This window comes from Narcine bancroftii, chromosome 3 (genome assembly GCF_036971445.1).
Source record: "Narcine bancroftii isolate sNarBan1 chromosome 3, sNarBan1.hap1, whole genome shotgun sequence".
NCBI lineage: Eukaryota > Metazoa > Chordata > Chondrichthyes > Torpediniformes > Narcinidae > Narcine > Narcine bancroftii.
In genome coordinates, this window is record NC_091471.1 from 361695533 (window position 1) to 361714343 (window position 18811).

The following is an 18811-nucleotide window of genomic DNA, read 5'->3' on the forward strand; positions in this document are numbered from 1 at the left end:
AATCCTGAAGCTGTGCCCTCTTGTTCTAGACTCTCCCACCATTGGAAATGACGTTTCTGCATCTTCTCTGACCATACCTTTCAACATTCCAAAAGTTCCAACGAGATCCCATTTTATTCTTTCAAATTCCGAGTACAGATCAAGAGATGTCACTCTTCTTTCATATGACCCTTTTATTCTGGAATAGCCCTCTCCAACATCAGCACATCCTTTTGTATACAAGGAGCCCAAAACTGATCACAATACTCCATCAGGTCTCACCAGTGCCTTATAAAGCCTCAATATAACATCCCTGCTCTTGTATTCTATTCCTCTTGAAATGAATGCCGGTATCGCATATGCCTTCTTCAGCAACTCAACACTGATTATTGTATCAAGACAATAGATTAAAAAAAGCTTCTAATGGATAATTCCACTGGAATTGAAAACCCTGACAACAAAATATTTGTAGGAAAGTCAGCTGTACCTTTAAGGCCTTGTTTCCCTTGTTAGTAGTCGTCATACCACGGCACACTTCAATCACGCAAACCTGTGGTTAAAAAAAAAATTACTTATTTTGAGGTTTTTTTTTAAAATACAAACAGCTCTGTATTCATATACTACTTCCATTTGGAGATGATAAACGCACATATTTGATGTGCATATTCAAATGAGATAAATCATACAAATCGTGATATCTAATGTTTTACTGCTGGTCTCTGCCAAGTAGTAATGCTATGTGAGGGAATGGTATTGCAATAATGCCCATGCTTTGATAGCCCAACAGTCAATCAAGTTATTAATAAAATCACCATTCAAAGTTCCCAAGGGTTGGCCAGATCTATCACATTACAGTTCACATATGATGTATATCAAAGTTCCCAAGGGTTGGCCAGATCTATCACACTACAGTTCACATATAATGGATTTTGGGCAAAAATAGGTGAGGAGCAACCTGTTGTTCAGGAAGAAAACCTCAAAAAAAAATGGAAGCTGGATTTACATAATTATCATGCAGTGTTTGCTAGATATTTTGAAATGAAATTCCACTGGAGGTCTTCTGCAGTGTGCGGGACCAATGCAGTAGAAATTCAGTCATTCAATGTAAAAGGGACTGATTATTGCACATGATGAAAACTAATTGGAGTACAAAGTCCACCCAAGTTGCTTTCAAAGTAAACCAATGTGTAGACGCTACTAAGTTGTGTTCAACATGAGTGCAAGATTTAACCTCAATAATGTTACCTCTCATATGCTTAATAGAGAGTCTTCAAATGGTCCAGAATTTTACCCAGGAAATTTTGCTTTGCTTTTTTCCAAATACGAGGGGTAATAAATAGCCATTTTACCTACAGATAAAGCTCAATGGATGAAATGGTTAAAGGAAGGAGTTCTTAAAGTAATCTTTTGGCATAAATCCAGGAGAAAAATAAAAACAGGCTTAAGGATTTCAAATAAAACTCAAATATACGCTTCAGTACAATCACTCAAGTGGCCAAAGCAGAAGAAAATTCTTGTCAATGTAATCCTCATCGGGGCAGAATGAAATGGTGGCTGGGGCTAGCAATCAATTCAAGATTCATAATGAGTCAGTATTTTCAGTCCAAGTGGACTGCACGAGAGTAACCTCGAGGGGATCCAAGGGGCAAACCATTGTGTCTTACCCAACAAGCCTCAAAAAACCTTTAAGTAGCTCTCCTAATTGGTTGATAGACTTACTGCCACCCCTACTCTGTATTTTTAAAAATTCAGTATTTTCATTGTTTTTAAATTCAGTTTTCTCCTATCAGTATTGATAATCTCACTTCTTGTCCTCTCCATAATGTTTTTATTACTCTTTCAAAATGAGCAGAAATAGAAGCTATCTTTTTCTGCTGTTTTATCAAACCCTTGTGCTGCATAATCAGAAAGATCATTTCCAGTGTGTTTTTTTGTCAAAACAAGTGGATTTAATTTGTGACCATGCGTCAACTATTAACATTTATTGTCAATATGAAAGTGGCATTTAATAACAGTGAAAATAAAATACCAAATGAGACCAGATTGGCCTCATCAAGAGAGTTTGATCAGAAAAGTGACTGGATTGTGAAGAGGGGCTTCCAAAATGTAAAGTAGATGCCATTGCTTGTAGGGGAGCCTGGAACAATGAGGCAAAAATATAAAAAGTCAACTGTATATCCAATAAGTTAGTGTAAACTTCGAACGTGGCAAAAATGCACCAGAAAAGCACATCTTTGGGAGGAAAATCAATGGGCTAAGATGTACAACAATCTTTCTTTCTTTGGCTTGGCTTCGTGGACGAAGATATATGGAGGGGTAATGTCCACGTCAAACACCAGAATAAACAGAGGTCTGGACACAATGTTTCAGTGCAAAGGGAACCCATGGAATTGAAAATGCATACACTTTCCTAATTTAATATCTACCAAGTTTAAATAGCCAAAGATTTTTGTCAGAATACATTCATGACATACAACCCTGACATTAAAAAAGATACATACTTGTATACAAAAGAGAAATGTAAACAAGGAAGTGAAAAACTGCAATACAGAAAATAAATAGTCAATAATAAATAATGGCAAAGTAAGAGTCCTTAAACGAGTCTCTGATTGAGTTTGACATTTGAGAGTCTGACAGTGGAGATGTAACAACTGTTTCCTGAACCTAGTGGGACAAGTCTTGTGGCTCTCTACCTCAAAACTAATGGAAGCGTGAGAACTGAGCGCGTCCTGGGTGGTGTGGATCCTCGATTGATGCTGTTCTCTGACAGCAGTGTTCCATGCACATCTATAGAAGTTTGCTAAGGTTTTCAATATCAGCAAACCTCCACAAACTCCTCAGAAAATAGAGGCACTGACATTCTTTCTTCACGATGAGATTTGTGTACTGGGTCCAAGAAAGGTCCTCCGAAATAGTGACTCCCAGGAATTTAAATTTGCTCACCCTCTCCGCCTCTTATCCCCCCCAATGATCACTGGATCGAACACCTCTGATTTTCCCATCCTGAAGTCCACAATCAGCTCCTTCGTTTTGATGACACTGAGTGCACGTTGCTGTTAGTACACCATTCAGCCAAGTTTTCAATCTCCCTCCTGCAGGTTGACTTATTGCCCCTTTTTATACAACCCACTACCATGGTATTGCCAGCAAATTTGTAGATGGTGTTATTGTACTGAGCCACACAGTCAGAGGTATTAAGCAGTAGGCAGCAGGGAGCTAAGAATACAGCCCAATGGTGCTCCTGTACTGATGAAGATTGTGGAGAAGATGTTCATGTGTATTATAAAGTAGGCTGTTCAATTTTTCCATTATTGTGTGTTCTTACCACATTTTCTGTGGTGTAATAAGCCCTCCTTGTTTCATTTTTAAATTTCCTTTTATCCTCTGTCTCTTCCCACCTTGGATGGCACATATGCTAACAGGTATCACCAAAGTTTGTTTAATACAGGATAGGTGCAAAAACAGAGGGACAAAATTCTTGCTCCCTCGAGAATTTGGTGCATAGCCTACAATAGGAATATACTGGGTGTGCGACAGGAAATTATTTCAAAGAGACTGCATTTAAAAATAGCTGGCCATAACAGTCTCATTTCTACAGAACAAGGAGGGGATACTTTACAATGGATCACATGAACTTGAAATAAAGAACCCTACATTACTCATTTTTAAATCCTGCAGAGATATCAACGTTCCATTAATGCAACATTAATTATATTTCAGAAAAAGTACAACTTCACTGGTCTCCATCTAGAGGTTACAGGGTTGAGTACTTTGACAGTTTTGATGCATTCCAAAAGTGTGTCCTTACTTAATTTGTCATTAATGCAATCTTATCATCTATTTAAAAAGCTCTGAGTATTAAAACATCAAGTCAGCTGACATATTGTTCTCCTATGTTACATTTATCAGTCACTTTCCAATTAAATCGTCCTAACATTGTACCTTTAAATCCCAAGTTAGAATATACTTTTATTTCACCACCTTATCAATTTGTACTAATGACCTATCTGATTTTTTTTTTTAATGAATGGAATCTTCTTATTTAAGGCAAATGCCACCATTCATGCAAGAAAAATCCCATCATGTAGAGATTGACTTTTGATTCAAGATCAGTCTGAACTTGTTTTTCCAAACAGTGAAAATAATTGTTACCAAACTGGACAAAATATTGTCTGCTACTCTTTACAGTGATGAATGTTGCTGAACAAATGCAATAAATATTGCCATGCAAACAAACAGGTACTTCAGTGCTGGCTCAGGCAAGAAAATTCCCAAGGCCATACAATATGGAACAATATAGTACAGTCCCTTCGGCCTCAACGTTATGCTGACCCCTATATTTCTCCCTGAAAAATTACTAAACCCTCCCTATCCCATAACCCTCATTTTTCTTTCATCCATGTGTCTAAGACACATGATTCAGCCTCTGCCACCATCCCAAGGCAAGGCATTCTAGGCACCCACAACTCAAAAAACCCTGATGTCTCCCCTAAACTTCTCTCCTTTAACTTTGTACCTACGTCCCCTGGTGCTACTGATCCTGCCCTGGGAGACTGGTGCTGGCTGTCCACCCTGTCCTCTCAATCTTGTAGACCTCTACTTTAAGTTCAGGGCCGTAAACTTTTATCTGTGGTTGAAAGCTGCTCGATGCTTACCCAGATTATTTTTCTGTTCACCTGCCACAGCATCAAAACAAAATATTCTTTTCAAGGAAACATCGTGAACAAAATGGCAGAAATCAAAATTATTCCCGAATTGTTCAAGACAAAGTTATTTTACTATTCAAGTTTTAAAGTCACATTTTCTGACCATTATTGAAGCACATGAGATCTTCAGTTTCTTGAAAATAGCCCAACACCATGACACAAACAAGTAACAGGCAACCATAAAATGTAAATAGTTCCATTTACAGCGAAGGAAGAGATTGAGATCTGACACAAATTTATAATTTCCCTGGTGATTATTCTTTCTTTTTTCAGTTACACTAATATTTGACACAAAAGATGGAGTCTGCCAACTGGTCTTTGTTGATTTAATGAAAAGTTATTCCAATTAGTCGTTTTTTTTCGTGCAGTTGGATAATCATGTTGAGGAACTTTGGGGGACATCCGATGCGCTCTAGTATATGCCAAAGCCCTTTCCTGCTCACGGTGTCGAAGGCTTTGGTGAGGTCAACAAAGGTGATGTAGAGTCCTTTGTTTTGTTCTCTGCACTTTTCTTGGAGCTGTCTGAGGGCAAAGAGGTCGGGTCAGATACAGCAATGAGCTCTCTGAACCCTTCTCCATTAACAATGGCGTGAAGCAAGGCTGTGTTCTCGCACCAACCCTCTTTTCAATCTTCTTCAGCATGATGCTGAACCAAGCCATGAAAGACCCCAACAATGAAGACGCTGTTTACATCCGGTACCGCACGGATGGCAGTCTCTTCAATCTGAGGCGCCTGCAAGCTCACACCAAGACACAAGAGAAACTTGTCCGTGAACTACTCTTTGCAGATGATGCCGCTTTAGTTGCCCATTCAGAGCCAGCTCTTCAGCGCTTGACGTCCTGCTTTGCGGAAACTGCCAAAATGTTTGGCCTGGAAGTCAGCCTGAAGAAAACTGAGGTCCTCCATCAGCCAGCTCCCCACCATGACTACCAGCCCCCCCACATCTCCATCGGGCACACAAAACTCAAAACGGTCAACCAGTTTACCTATCTCGGTTGCACCATTTCATCAGATGCAAGGATCGACAATGAGATAGACAACAGACTCGCCAAGGCAAATAGCGCCTTTGGAAGACTACACAAAAGAGTCTGGAAAAACAACCAACTGAAAAACCTCACAAAGATAAGCGTATACAGAGCCGTTGTCATACCCACACTCCTGTTCGGCTCCGAATCATGGGTCCTCTACCGGCACCACCTACGGCTCCTAGAATGCTTCCACCAGCGTTGTCTCCGCTCCATCCTCAACATCCATTGGAGCGCTTACACCCCTAACGTCGAAGTACTCGAGATGGCAGAGGTCGACAGCATCGAGTCCACGCTGCTGAAGATCCAGCTGCGCTGGATGGGTCACGTCTCCAGAATGGAGGACCATCGCCTTCCCAAGATCGTGTTATATGGCGAGCTCTCCACTGGCCACCGTGACAGAGGTGCACCAAAGAAAAGGTACAAGGACTGCCTAAAGAAATCTCTTGGTACCTGCCACATTGACCACCGCCAGTGGGCTGATAACGCCTCAAACCGTGCATCTTGGCGCCTCACAGTTTGGCGGGCAGCAACCTCCTTTGAAGAAGACCGCAGAGCCCACCTCACTGACAAAAGGCAAAGGAGGAAAAACCCAACACCCAACCCCAACCAACCAATTGTCCCTTGCAACCGCTGCAATCGTGTCTGCCTGTCCCGCATCGGACTTGTCAGCCACAAACGAGCCTGCAGCTGACGTGGACTTTTTACCCCCTCCATAAATCTTCGTCCGCGAAGCCAAGCCAAAGAAGATTCCAATTAGTCTATAGCATTTCAGATCATTTTGAAAGCAACAGCCCTCCCCAAAATGATCTCCATATCTAACAGCAGTTCAGTTCTACCTAGTCAAGGAGAATGCTACTAGGACAATTGCTTCCTCTTGATTCGTATGGATTTGTCAAATCCAACAATCCTCTTTTCTCCTTTACACTCCCCTTCATAACCATATTTTCTCCATTAGAATGATTATTTAAAAAATGTCAAAATGCAGGGAGGAATGTTGAAATGGTCAAATGGCCCACAAACAACCACTTCCCAAGGAGGAGGGGAAAAAAAAGAGAAAAAAAAATTGCACCCACAACTTCCAAGGGTTATCACATTATTTCCACTAAAATACTGCCAAATGGAACTTAGCCCTTCTCAGTTTCCATTTCCTGTTCCATTGACATTTTAATAAAATGCATTAAAATGTTGAATTTGTTTAAAAAAACTTCCTTTCAAAAACACTTCTCTCAAAGTCTGCTCTCATCACTTAACTATGAGCATTTAATTAAACCAAATGTTAAAGTGTCTATCATTGCACTCTCTTCCTCCATTATTAAACAAACTTTCAAAATTCTCCACTCCAACTCACATTTTAGTTTTTATTCCCCCCCCCCCCCCCACTTGCTTCACATCAACTTGTCCACAAGACCTACTTCCTGCTCCATAGAACCAAAGAAACAGGCTCCTCCAGATCTTCTAATCTATGCTAAACCATTTTTTTTGCCTCATCCCACTGACCTGCACCCAGTCTATATAAAGTCTTCTGATAGTCTCTCTCCTGTTTTAGCAATTTCTACTGAAGGTTTCTCTCCCCCTTCAAACAAAAATGAAGAAACCTCATTTGAGCTGCCTTATAATATTTTTTAAAATGTGGTAACTGTAAGCCTCCTAACTCAAACTTCCATGTCATTTTATCTAAAGAAACTCTCAACATTTTACCCTTCCAAAGAAACTTCTTTATATATTTATTTAGCTCTTAAAAAAAACTTTTGTGGTAATATTATTGGCAATGTTTCAAATAGGTATTGTACTCTAGAAAATTTATTCATTTTAACACAATTAACTCTACCCAATAATATTATTGGCAATATCATCCACTTATTCAAATCTTCTCCAATTTTCTTAAAGGCAAATAATTTTCCAATAGATTTCTAAGGATGGACAAGACCAAAACATGCATCAATGTAGCAATATCAGATTTCCATCTGTCACAAGTAGAGTTAATATTAGAAAGCATACAAGCTATCGTATCTTTGAATTGGATTAACGAACGTTGGACACATATTAAAGATGTATTCACCCAGTTTAAGAATCTTGTCCCATAGATCCTCCGATAAGGGTCTAGCAAGTTCCAATTTCCAAGCCGTTTTAATCTGATCATGAAGTACTGAACATAATTTCAATAATCTATCATGAATAATTCCAATTAATCCTTTCTGAAAATTATTCAATTGAAAAATTTCATCAACGAGATCTGGTGCATATGCAAATGAAAAATCCAGCAATACAGTATTTAAGAAATTTCTAATCTTTTCAAAAAAAATGAAAATTTGGTACAGTAGTCATATTTACTTGTCAGCTGTTCAAAGGACATTAAACAATCTTCCTTAAATAAATTTGCAAAAGAAATAATAACTTTAATTTTCCATATAAAGATTGATCAATTATTGATGAGCAAAAAAATAATTATGAGAGATATCACTAGATAAACCAAAGGTTTTTTTTTTAAATTTTAAAAAATTTCCCAAATTGGAACCAGATTTGTAATGTATGCTTGAGTATTGGATTACATTTATCCTTATTGATTTTGGAAAAACAAAATGAAAGAGAGGTACCCAAAAAAGAGGCCAATGAATACTACTGAATAGATCTCATTTCGATCCAATTAGCCAGAAGTAAAAAATCCAAAAAGTTAGATTACGAATATTAACAGTCAAGTAATAAAATCTAAAATTAGGTAGGGCCATACCTCCATTTATTTTTTTTATTATTTTTTTTAAATGAAATTTGCTAATTCTAGACTTTTTGTCTTCCAAATAAAGGAAGAAACCTTTGAGTTAATATTATAAACAAAAAGACTTTAGGATGAAATTTGGAATCGCTTGAATAGATAAAAACATGGGTAATATTATCATTTTAACTGCATTAATACGACCTATTAAAGATAATGATAAAGAAGACTAGAAAAAGACAATCTCACACACTCAAATAGAGGAGAAAAATTGAATTTATATAAAATCTTTAAATCGTTTAGCAATTTTAACTCCTCTGTGAAATTATCTCTGACAATCTTTAATGGAACGTGTGTAAATTGTGATTTCCATATTAATCAGAAAAAGTTCACTTTTATGAAGGTTTATATCCAGAGAAAGAGCTGAATTGAGAAAACACAAATAACATAGCTGGGATAGATCTTTCGGAATCTGAAATATAAAATAATAGGTCACATGCATACAAAGAAACCTTACGAGTTACTCCGTTTCTTGAACCTCACAAGTGTCTCTGAGGGCTATTGGCAGAGGTTCTAAAGCTCGCGGCTAAGGGGACATCCCCTAAACAGCCTAAATAAGGAAGACGTTATTATTTGTAAGCGGGTACTATAAATCAACTTAAACCAATGACATAAAAGTCCATACCAAAATTAAATCTCCTTAATGTTTCAAATAAATTGTAGGAATTAAGTTGTTATCACCCAACCTGAATCTTCCGACTTCTAAAAAAAACCAGGATAATTAAGATGTGTTAGATTTTATATGACAGTTTTAGTTAAGTTTTTATAATTACTATCCAAATGTTTTCTATCCTCTTTTCTTTCTTTTTCTTCCCCCTTCTTTTCTATTGGGTTTGGTGGGAAAAAAAATTTTTTAATCACAATGTATTATTTTTTAATTATTTTCAAATAAGAAATTTATGTAAAAGTTTTCTTAACACATATGTAAAATTAAATAAAATTTTCAAAATAATGTTTCAAATAAATAGTTCCATTCCACTCTGTCAAGTCTTTTCAGCATCTAGAGAAAGTACACATTCTGAAATTATATCTGAAGGGGAATAATGTTGTCATCTACAGATGTTAAAATGTGAATAGAAACTTTTAATAAATCCAGCCTAATCTTTAGATATTACAGAGGGAAGGATGTTTTCCAACCTACCAGCCAAAACTTGAAAGAACCTTAAAATCTATATTCAGCAAAGAAATTGGCCTTATGGGATGATCAGTCAGATCTTTATCCTTTTTAGGAATCAATGAAATTGACGGTTCGTAAAAAGTTGGTGGTAAGGTACCAGAAAAATAAATTCAAATAGTTGAGGGGCAAGTAAATTAGCAAATAATTTTTAAAAATCCACTGAGCCTTTTTTTTTTTTAAATATCCTCTAGTCCTCCAGCACACTCAGCTCCATACATATAGACTCAGTAGACAAGCCCTCAGGTCTGTCCTGCCAGAGCACAGCTGTGATATTTTCCCTGTCAAGCAACACCACTCCTATCGCGTCTAAAGCAACAGAAGCCCAGATCATTAAGCTGCCAGTCCTCAACAATCACAGCAACAGAAAGCCATTGAACTTTCGCATCTAGCCAAGTTGGCTGATATTAACATTTATGCTCCTGTCATGTGCTTCTCTGCTTGCTAAATCACTTGTTAAGGTCTCAAGTACCATCCTAACTGACCAACAAATTATCCTTCCTCAATTATTCTTGAACCTCACAATTGACCAGATTATCCTCTTCCAAAATCCAGTTGAGTAATACTGCTGTCCATTTATTCCATTCTTAATGCATTGTGGCCAGAGAATCATCTACATTGGTTTCTCTTTCTGCACTTGCATGCTTGCCTCTGGCAACTACTCCGGATCTGTCCCTGGACCTCTCCCATTTCTCAGTAATAAGCTGCTCTTCAGTGATATCCAAAAATGTCATGCTTGGATTCACACAACTGTTGGCAACTCCAAGGTCAAACATGCTTCCAAAAATATCAGTTTCATGCCTACGTCTCCTTCAATTGGGGATTTTAATATGGAACACAGCATAAAAGGTGCTTCTTGTGCAACAGCTTCAACCCCAATCCTGGCAAATGTCTGAGACAGAACTGGCCTCTGTGCAACTATGCAGGTCCCAAGATAAGCTCCTGTTCCCATCTCAGAATCAGCACAAAGGCCATCTACTTTCATCCTCGTATCATCCTCAACCACCTGGTGGTTAAAAAGCTCTTTAATATTAATCACCTCAAGTCCGTCATTAAAAAAAGCCTTTTTGCTGTATAGCTTTTGTTCAGTACCTTGCACAAGTTGGGAATATTTGTATAATGCCCACCTGGACACTATTGGAACTTCTTCAGACATTGTTCACAGCAATTCATCAGTCCACAAAGAATCATCCAGGTCATTACGCAAGATTTTAACCATTAGCAAATAGTTTGTGGAGAAGCGACCACAAGTGATTAACAAAGACTCCATTACCACCAGGAGAGGCAAACATGCAGTAGATTTCTTGCAGCCACATTTGAAATGTTGGGTTTTAATTTTACCCTTCAGGTGGGACAATTGCACAATCTAGTCACAGTTCCCAAAGCCTAGATTCAATTTTGATCAAGGGTTACCATTATGAGGATCATGCTTCCTCCCCGTGACTCTACAGCCTTCCCTGAATGCTTTAGCTTTCTTCCACATCCTAAAAAGGTTAACAGACCACTAACAATTCTTTCAATGTGTAAATGAGAGATAGAATCTGTCAAATGGAATAGAGGGAAGATAAAATGGGATTGATTTGAATCGACGTTTGACAGGGTGCATGGGATTGTTAGGGTGAGGGGCCTGTTACCATGTTATAGGTTATAACTAAGTGGGTGCATGTCAGGACCATATGGTTTAGATCCATATGGAGATAGCAGAGCTAAACACAAACAATGCCCAAAATGCACCTCAAACACAAAATCCAAATAGAACAATGCTGGATTCTCAAATAGGGTAAAAGATACAAAGAATAAATCCACACTACACAAAATGTTACTGGGACTTGGCACGGATATGCACAAAGTTCAATTGCAAAATATGCTGCTCAAAAATCTTAATTCAAGCCCCATTAATGGAAAACATCAAAATTTTATACCAAGCGGTTTCAAAATGATGGCAAAGTCAAGTGTGTGCCTTTCAGGACACAGGACATTGCAGATTTGAAAAGTGGGTCACAGTGCTTTTAATTTCGACTTCAAAGAGTGCAAATCATTCCCAAATGCTTTCAAGGAAATACCAAATGTAGTCCACTTTCATGAATGAAGAAAAATAAAACGTTCGTATCACAGGTTCTAATATTAATGTGCAATGACTCAATTAATATGTGCACAAATACCATGAAATAAATGTTCAGATTAAAGCAGGATAATAAGCTCTCAGGAAACACACTGAGGGAGAAAATCCTCTGTAGCCATTCACCTAGTATCCCTGAAACTGGAAAATAAATAACTGGAGTCAGGATCCAAATTGCTCACCCAGGTACAATCCTCCACAGCTCTCAGAATTCCTACCTTATCAATAGATTCAAGATAAATGCAAACTTATTTAAAGCTTTGGCAAAAACACCAAAACTTTTTTAAAATTCACAATAAATTCATATGACCTGGTGGAGAAAGACTCAAGAGTAACATTTAAGATTTGGTGGATGAAATGGCAGGGGAGAGGAAATGTAGACCTATGAACAAAATAACTTCATGACATACTGCACGTTTCCATAAGCTATCAAGAGAAAATGAACAGCAGGTTGCAAGAAACTTGAACATATGAAGAAGGACTCAGTCCCAAAGCATCAGTTGTACATTGTTAAAGACCCGAAACAGAAATCGGTATTTATTGTGCTAAACATGTCACAAAATATGTTGGTTTCTGGCAGAATTACAATAATGCAAATATTACTATAAAATTACATTCAAGTTAATAAATAAATTACTAATAAGTAAATGAGTATAAAAATGAGGTAGTTTCTGTAGTTCATAGCCCATTCACAAATTTGATGGCAGAGGGCAAGAAACTGTCCTTGTGCCACTAGGTGTTAGCCTTCAGGCTCCTATACCTCCTTCATGATGGCAGCAAGTGTAAAGATGGCATGGTCTGAGAACAGATGCCGATTTCTCAAGATACCACCTCTCAGATATCCTTAATGGAGTGAAGGGTAATGGCCCAAGATGACACTGGCCGAGTTCACAACTTTTTGGAGCCTTTTCCTGTCTCCTGCCCTGTGCAGTGGCACCTCCATACCAGACAAAGGTGCAACTAGTCAGAATGCTCTCCAACAGTCAACCTGCAGACATTTGCAAGATTCTTTGGTGTCATATCAAATCTCCTCAAACTCCTCATGAAGTATAGCCACTGGCAAGTCCTCTTCGTAACTGCATCAACATGGAGGCCCCAGGACAGTTCCTGAGAGATGCTGACACCCAGGAATTTAAAGTTCTTAACCCTTTCCATTAATGATCCCTCAGTGAAGACTGGTTTGTGTTCTCCTGATTTCCCCTTCCTGAAGCCACATTTTGCTAATGTTGAGTGCTAGGTGGTGGTTGTGGCACCATACAACTTGCTGATCTGTCTTCCTCCTGTACGGTTCCTCAATGCCAACTGTGATTCTGTCAAATTTGTGGATAGTATATGAATTGTGCCTAGACACACAGTCACGATTGAACAGCGACTAGAGCAGTGGGCTAAGTCCTGGAAGTGCACACGTGTTGATCTTCAGTGAGGAGAAGTTATTTCCAATTCGTATTAACTGTGGTCTTCTGATGAGGAAGTCAAGGATCCATCCAGTAGGCCCAGATTTGGGAGCTTGTTGACCAGCACGGAGGGTACGATAGTGTTCAAAGCTAAGCTGTAGTCAATGAAGAGTAGCCTGATATACGTGTGGCTGTGGTTTTGGTGATCCAGAGCCAAGTGGAGAGCCAGTGATCGTGCATCTGCTCTGGTGTAGGCAAATTGCAGTGGGCCCAGATCTGTACTTAGGTGTGATTTAATTCTGGCCATGACCAACCTCTCAAAGCATTTAATCGCAGTAAATGTGAGTCATTGAGGCAGCTCACCCTGCTCTTTCTGGGCACCGGGATGATTGATGCCCTTTGAAGCAGATGGGAACCACCAACTGCATCAATGAGAGATTGAAAAGGAGGAACTCAGAATCAGAATTTATTGTCATGAACAAGTCATAAAAATTTGGTGTTTTGCATCAGCATCCTAGTGTAAACATTTATGTTAATACAATCTTACAACATTACTGTAAAAAAATAAGACTGCACAAAATGTAAGGCAGTGTCTTGAGTTCATTGATTATTCTGGAATCTGATGACAGTGGGGGAAAAAAAACTGTCCTTGAGCCACTGAGTGCTCATCTTTAGGCTCCTGTACCTTCTTTCCCCCCACCCCCGATGGTAGTAGAATGAAGAGGGCACAGCCTGGGTGATGGTGGAGAGAGTCTTTGAAGATAGAGGTTGTGTTTTTAAATACCCCGCCTCATGTAGATGTCCTTGATGGAGTGAAGTCTGGTGCCTGTGATGTCGGAGGACGGGGTTAACAATCCTCTGGAGTTTATTCTTGTCCTGAGAGTTGGCGTCTCCATACCATTCAGTGATGCAACCAGCCAGAATGCTCTCCATGGTACACCTGTAGAAGTTTACGAGAGTCTTCGGTGATGTACTGAACCGCCCCAGTATAGCCACCTTCTTTGAGATTGTATCACCATGGAGGCTTTAGGACGGATCCAGGACAAGAACTACTGAGTTCCTCCAGCATTTGTTTTTTCACTTGATCCATTCATAAAATTGTTCCTTCACTTTGGTGTCAATCAATATAGCTGTTTCTATGAAAGGCTTTGAGCCAGAGTGATGAGTGCAAAAACAGGCCATTTTTGAAATTACAGGTGAGGTTATATCCCTCACTCCTGGTCTATCTTTTAAGATAAGAAATTAATTGACAATTGAAACATGGCAATTTTACCATGGAGGGCACTTTCGCAGCAAATCCAGACTGCTCGTGCAGAATTGTGCCAATTTTCACAGAACACTTGTAAGAGGAAAATCCCATCTGTTCATTTACTGGGAACCAGATAATTGATCTGACTAATATAATTATTGCATGCACCTAAATTGGCTTGAAGCTGCAAGAGCTTCATTTAAAAAAGGTACTGTGGATTACATAAAGCATTAGCAGGAAAGCAACAACCTCAGTCACAAAATAAAACAGCACAAGGTAGGCAATTGCTTGCAAATCAGTTTAAGCAAAGATCTGAATTAATTTTCAAACTGTACAAGACTCCCCAAAACAACTTAGGTTAATAAACAATCCAAATCCAATATATCCGACAGCACAGATCAGTGTCAAATGTTCAAGCTGCAAAGGGAAGAAACACATTTCTCTTTAAAAGAAGTTCACGATTGTTCAAAGCGTCGAGATCGCCAAACATTTGTGGTCCTAGACAGTGGAAATTGAAACTCAATTGACATTTCTTAGTTTACACTTTTCAAGAGTTGGTCAGATCTCAAAAGTTCAAGTCAAAAAGTGACCAGAAACAAGTACCCTGTGATAATGATGTTGATAAGCTATTGCACTTCCCTCACTGTGAATCAAGTTACAATGAGACTATTGTAGATTTTATTCATTAAATGTTAAATGCACAAATACTCAAGTGTCTATTAAAAAGCACTTATGGCCACAGGGCTGGCAGAGACAAATACAGCTTTGAAAGCTGTGTTTCAGCAAGATTGAAACAACACAGCATATCAAGAATCCACATCCTTAATTCCTACCCTCACATTAGTTGTGCACTTCTCACCCTTTCATTTTCTACCATCCCTACCCACCCCCCTCAAAATGAAACCCAATTGCATCAACAAAGTCAAAATAATTAAAACAATTGAATTACAATATGACCAGAAATAACTCTGCTGGCATAGCTGTCCATGGCCATATGTATTAACAAATGAAGACCACCTATAAATTGGAGGAGCACCACTGAATTTTCCACCTGGGAACTCTCCAACCGGATGGCATTAACATCAACTTCTCTGGTTTAAGGTAGCCTACTGACCATTCTTTCTCCTTTCCCTTTGTCTTCTTTCCTCCAACTCTCCACTCCCTTCCCTCTCTTCGCAGAGCCATCCATCTCCACTCCCCCTGTTTGCGGATGTGCCCTCCCTCCCTCATCTACTTCTGCCTGTGGGACTCTGCTCCTCCTCTTTCCCCCACCATTTTGTTCAGGCACCTGCCTACGTTTTGTCATACCTTGAAGAAGGGCTCACTCAGCCTGAAATGCTGGTTGTTTCTTGATCTTTGCTATTTAAGGTACACTGTTTGACCTGCTGAGTTTCCCCTGCTCAGTCTTTTAACTCAGCTCATTTTAAGCAACTTTTACAGTCTCAAGACAACCAAATGAAATAGCATTGTAGCAGTCAGTAGTTACGACGCAGACAGACTTAGCAGCCAATTCTTACAAAAGCACAAAGAAATGGATAAATCTGTTTTATGATGCCCCGAGGTGATTTCTACCCATTGGAGACCCTACATGATTGGAAATAGGATCTACAAGATAGTGTCTGCAAAAATATAATTAATAAGACACCTTCAGCATTCTGTTCTTCATCAGTGGGGTACAAATTTAAACAATGTTTGATTTAAAAATTTGAGCATATTCTTTTGAAAACAAAGCCTTGACCAAAATTTAACCATCAACTAGTTTTCTCAAGACACGATCTGACATCACATTATCAGATTCCTATTCACAAATTTGACAAGATATTCCCCGATTTACGACTGTAACGGGGACCAATGAGTTGGTCGTAACTTGGGGACCTTGGACTGCTGCTGGGATACAAAGTATGTACTTGTGCAGTAGATTTAATAAAGCTTTTTAAAATCTGTCATATGTGCATGTTAGGAATTAAAGTACCTTTAAAGAAATTGCTCGAGATAAAAATTGAGAACAAAGAACATTTATTACTACAACAATGCAAAGTTGGGTGCTTCCCCTTACCCTGGGAATACACACACATACTGGGGCTCACCCAACTTTTATACAGTCAATTTCAGTATCAGAATGCCCTCCCCCTTACATTCTTCTGCCCCCTGGATGGGTTTGGCATAGGTAATTCTTCCTGCCTACGTGCAGTTTCAGTACACTTGGAGGACCAGGGGGTATCCTATGGGTGCCCCATCATGTCATTGTCCTTATTCACACCTTCCTGATTCTCTGGGCTACAGTCTCTTAATATGCAGAGTTGACTCATTCTATCTAGGGTTGGCTAATTTCATATGTATAAATCTGTGTATGGTTAGCTAATTAGAAATGTATGACTTGGTACTTCTGTCCAGGGCTAGGAGACCCTTATCTGATCCAGACTACCTCAACTTCCTACATTCTATTGTACCTTACCATTCCTTATCTTAGTCCTATGGTCTTGTCACAAAGGATAGAAGATTCTTATGTTAATCGTGCTGACTCTGCTTTCCTGCATCCTAAGCCCCAAACTTATCCTGTTTGAACTGGTTTCAGCCATTTTACTGATGAACTTTAGTTTCTTCCATGTTCATAATTTTAGATCAATTTTCCCATCTCTCACATGCAGGTGGACATAGCTCACGTAGGTCAGAAGTAGAGGACTACGTGTATGATACATCTTGTATTTTACATCTAAGCATTGGAAAGTAAAATCTTCTGAAAAGACCTCAACATGACCCGAAGTCCTTTTCCTTTCTTTTATCCCTGAATGATCTCACAAGCGCATTTCTGGCCACTTAACTGGATGTTGAAGGGGTTCAATGTGATTACGGCCTCAAAGCTGCGCTGGATCTTAACTAACGAACAACAGATATTCAGACATCAGGAATAGACATTTAAAGCTCTTTTGTAACAAATCGAACTTCTCGACCAACTCTACTAAGTTAAGGAAGTAAAGTTCAAGGGAGACATCAGGGGCAAGTTGTATTTTAAAACAAAAACAGTTGTGGATGTCTGGAATGGACATGTATGGCGGTGGATGTTAGAACATTAGAGGCATTTAAGAAACTCTTAGACAGGCAAATGGTTAGAAGAGAGGGTTATGAAGTGGTAATAATTTAGAATTTTTTTTGGTAGGAACATACAGGTCGGCACAACACATGCTGTAATGTTTTATGTTCAACCAAGGGGCACTGTCTACCCCCCAAATCTGAGTTTATACAGGAAGTAGAACCACGTGGGCTCAATTAGCTCATGGCAACACCTCATTTTTGCCTAATTCTCAATCACAAGATGGAAAACAAAAGTCATCGACACATTTTCAAAATTAAGCATTGCCTTCAAGGATCAAGAAAAACAACATCTTTGTAGAAGTAGGCAAGATAAGAACACTACCCCTCCCCCCAAACCTGCTCCACTGTTCAGCGAGATCATTGCTGATCTACTCCACTGTTCAAGTAGTCGTTTAAAAGCCACTGCAACATTTATATGACTGAGCATTGCTTTCCACACAAAATGTGCACAAGAATCAGAGGTAAACAATTACTTTTAAAGCAAAAGTGTGAAAAAGAGTCACTTCACACCCAAATGCCAGTGACATACATCACAGGAAGTCAACTTTCTGCAACAAGGGTAAAACCACTGCTCTAGTAAGCCCTGCACGAGTTCACCCTTAAATTACACCTGCCTTGCTTGCACCTTCATTGTTCAAGCTTCTTCAAATCAAGCTCAATTAACAATAGCACCCTCTTTTATCAAATGACAGAATGGCTCTTACCCTTGAAAATCCAGAAGATGGAACAGGAGATTTTGCAGTTCAAGATAGGGCAAGATGGAATCCCGCAGTGAAGCAAGCTCTGAGTAGCCCCAAGAGTTTCCAATCAACTCTGCACACAAACACCATCACATTCCAAACACTGTAGATTGAGTGGGTGGAGTGTTCGATGGCATTTGTTTAATTGTGCAATCTTAAATGAATCAGCAACTCCACCTAAATATTATATTTCGCATTTACTGTTCCATTATCACACAAACATGACCCATTCTCTCCAAAACACCTGGGAGGCATTCATTGTCAAGTTCAAAGTAGGAGGAAAAAGTTACAATGTTTCCCCAATTAAAAAATATATTGTCCTCTCTCCCATTTCAATGGGAAAGAATCCTGGCCCCTGTGGTTTCATATCCAAAGAAAGACTGAAAATAGAAACTTGGGGGTCCCGACTGCAAGTTGATGTGTGGTCTCTGTTCCTTCCTCAGTCAAGCTTGTTATGGCAATTCCCACAAATGATTTGACACACTCCTCTGCCAGCACTCTTGACATGAAAATATGAACATCACATTTTTGCGCACTTCAATTTAAATCTGCGTGTTG

At 39.0% G+C, this 18811-nt stretch overlaps 1 protein-coding gene across 4 annotated transcripts in view; it reads right to left on the reverse strand.

Moving 5' to 3' along the window:
* mafga (v-maf avian musculoaponeurotic fibrosarcoma oncogene homolog Ga) overlaps window positions 1–18334 on the reverse strand; it is a 59061-nt gene extending 40727 nt beyond the window's left edge. For 3 of the 4 annotated variants that reach the window (XM_069930048.1, XM_069930047.1, XM_069930046.1), the window contains exon 1: window positions 467–530. Coding sequence is in view for 1 of the 4 variants with exons in the window: in XM_069930045.1 (XP_069786146.1) it covers window positions 467–502 (36 nt within the window). In the remaining 3 variants the exon portion in view is untranslated. Of the gene's footprint in view, window positions 1–466; window positions 531–18217 lie in introns of those variants that run through there. The other variant, XM_069930045.1, reaches the window with a different exon arrangement.
* Window positions 18335–18811: the final 477 nt, after the last annotated feature.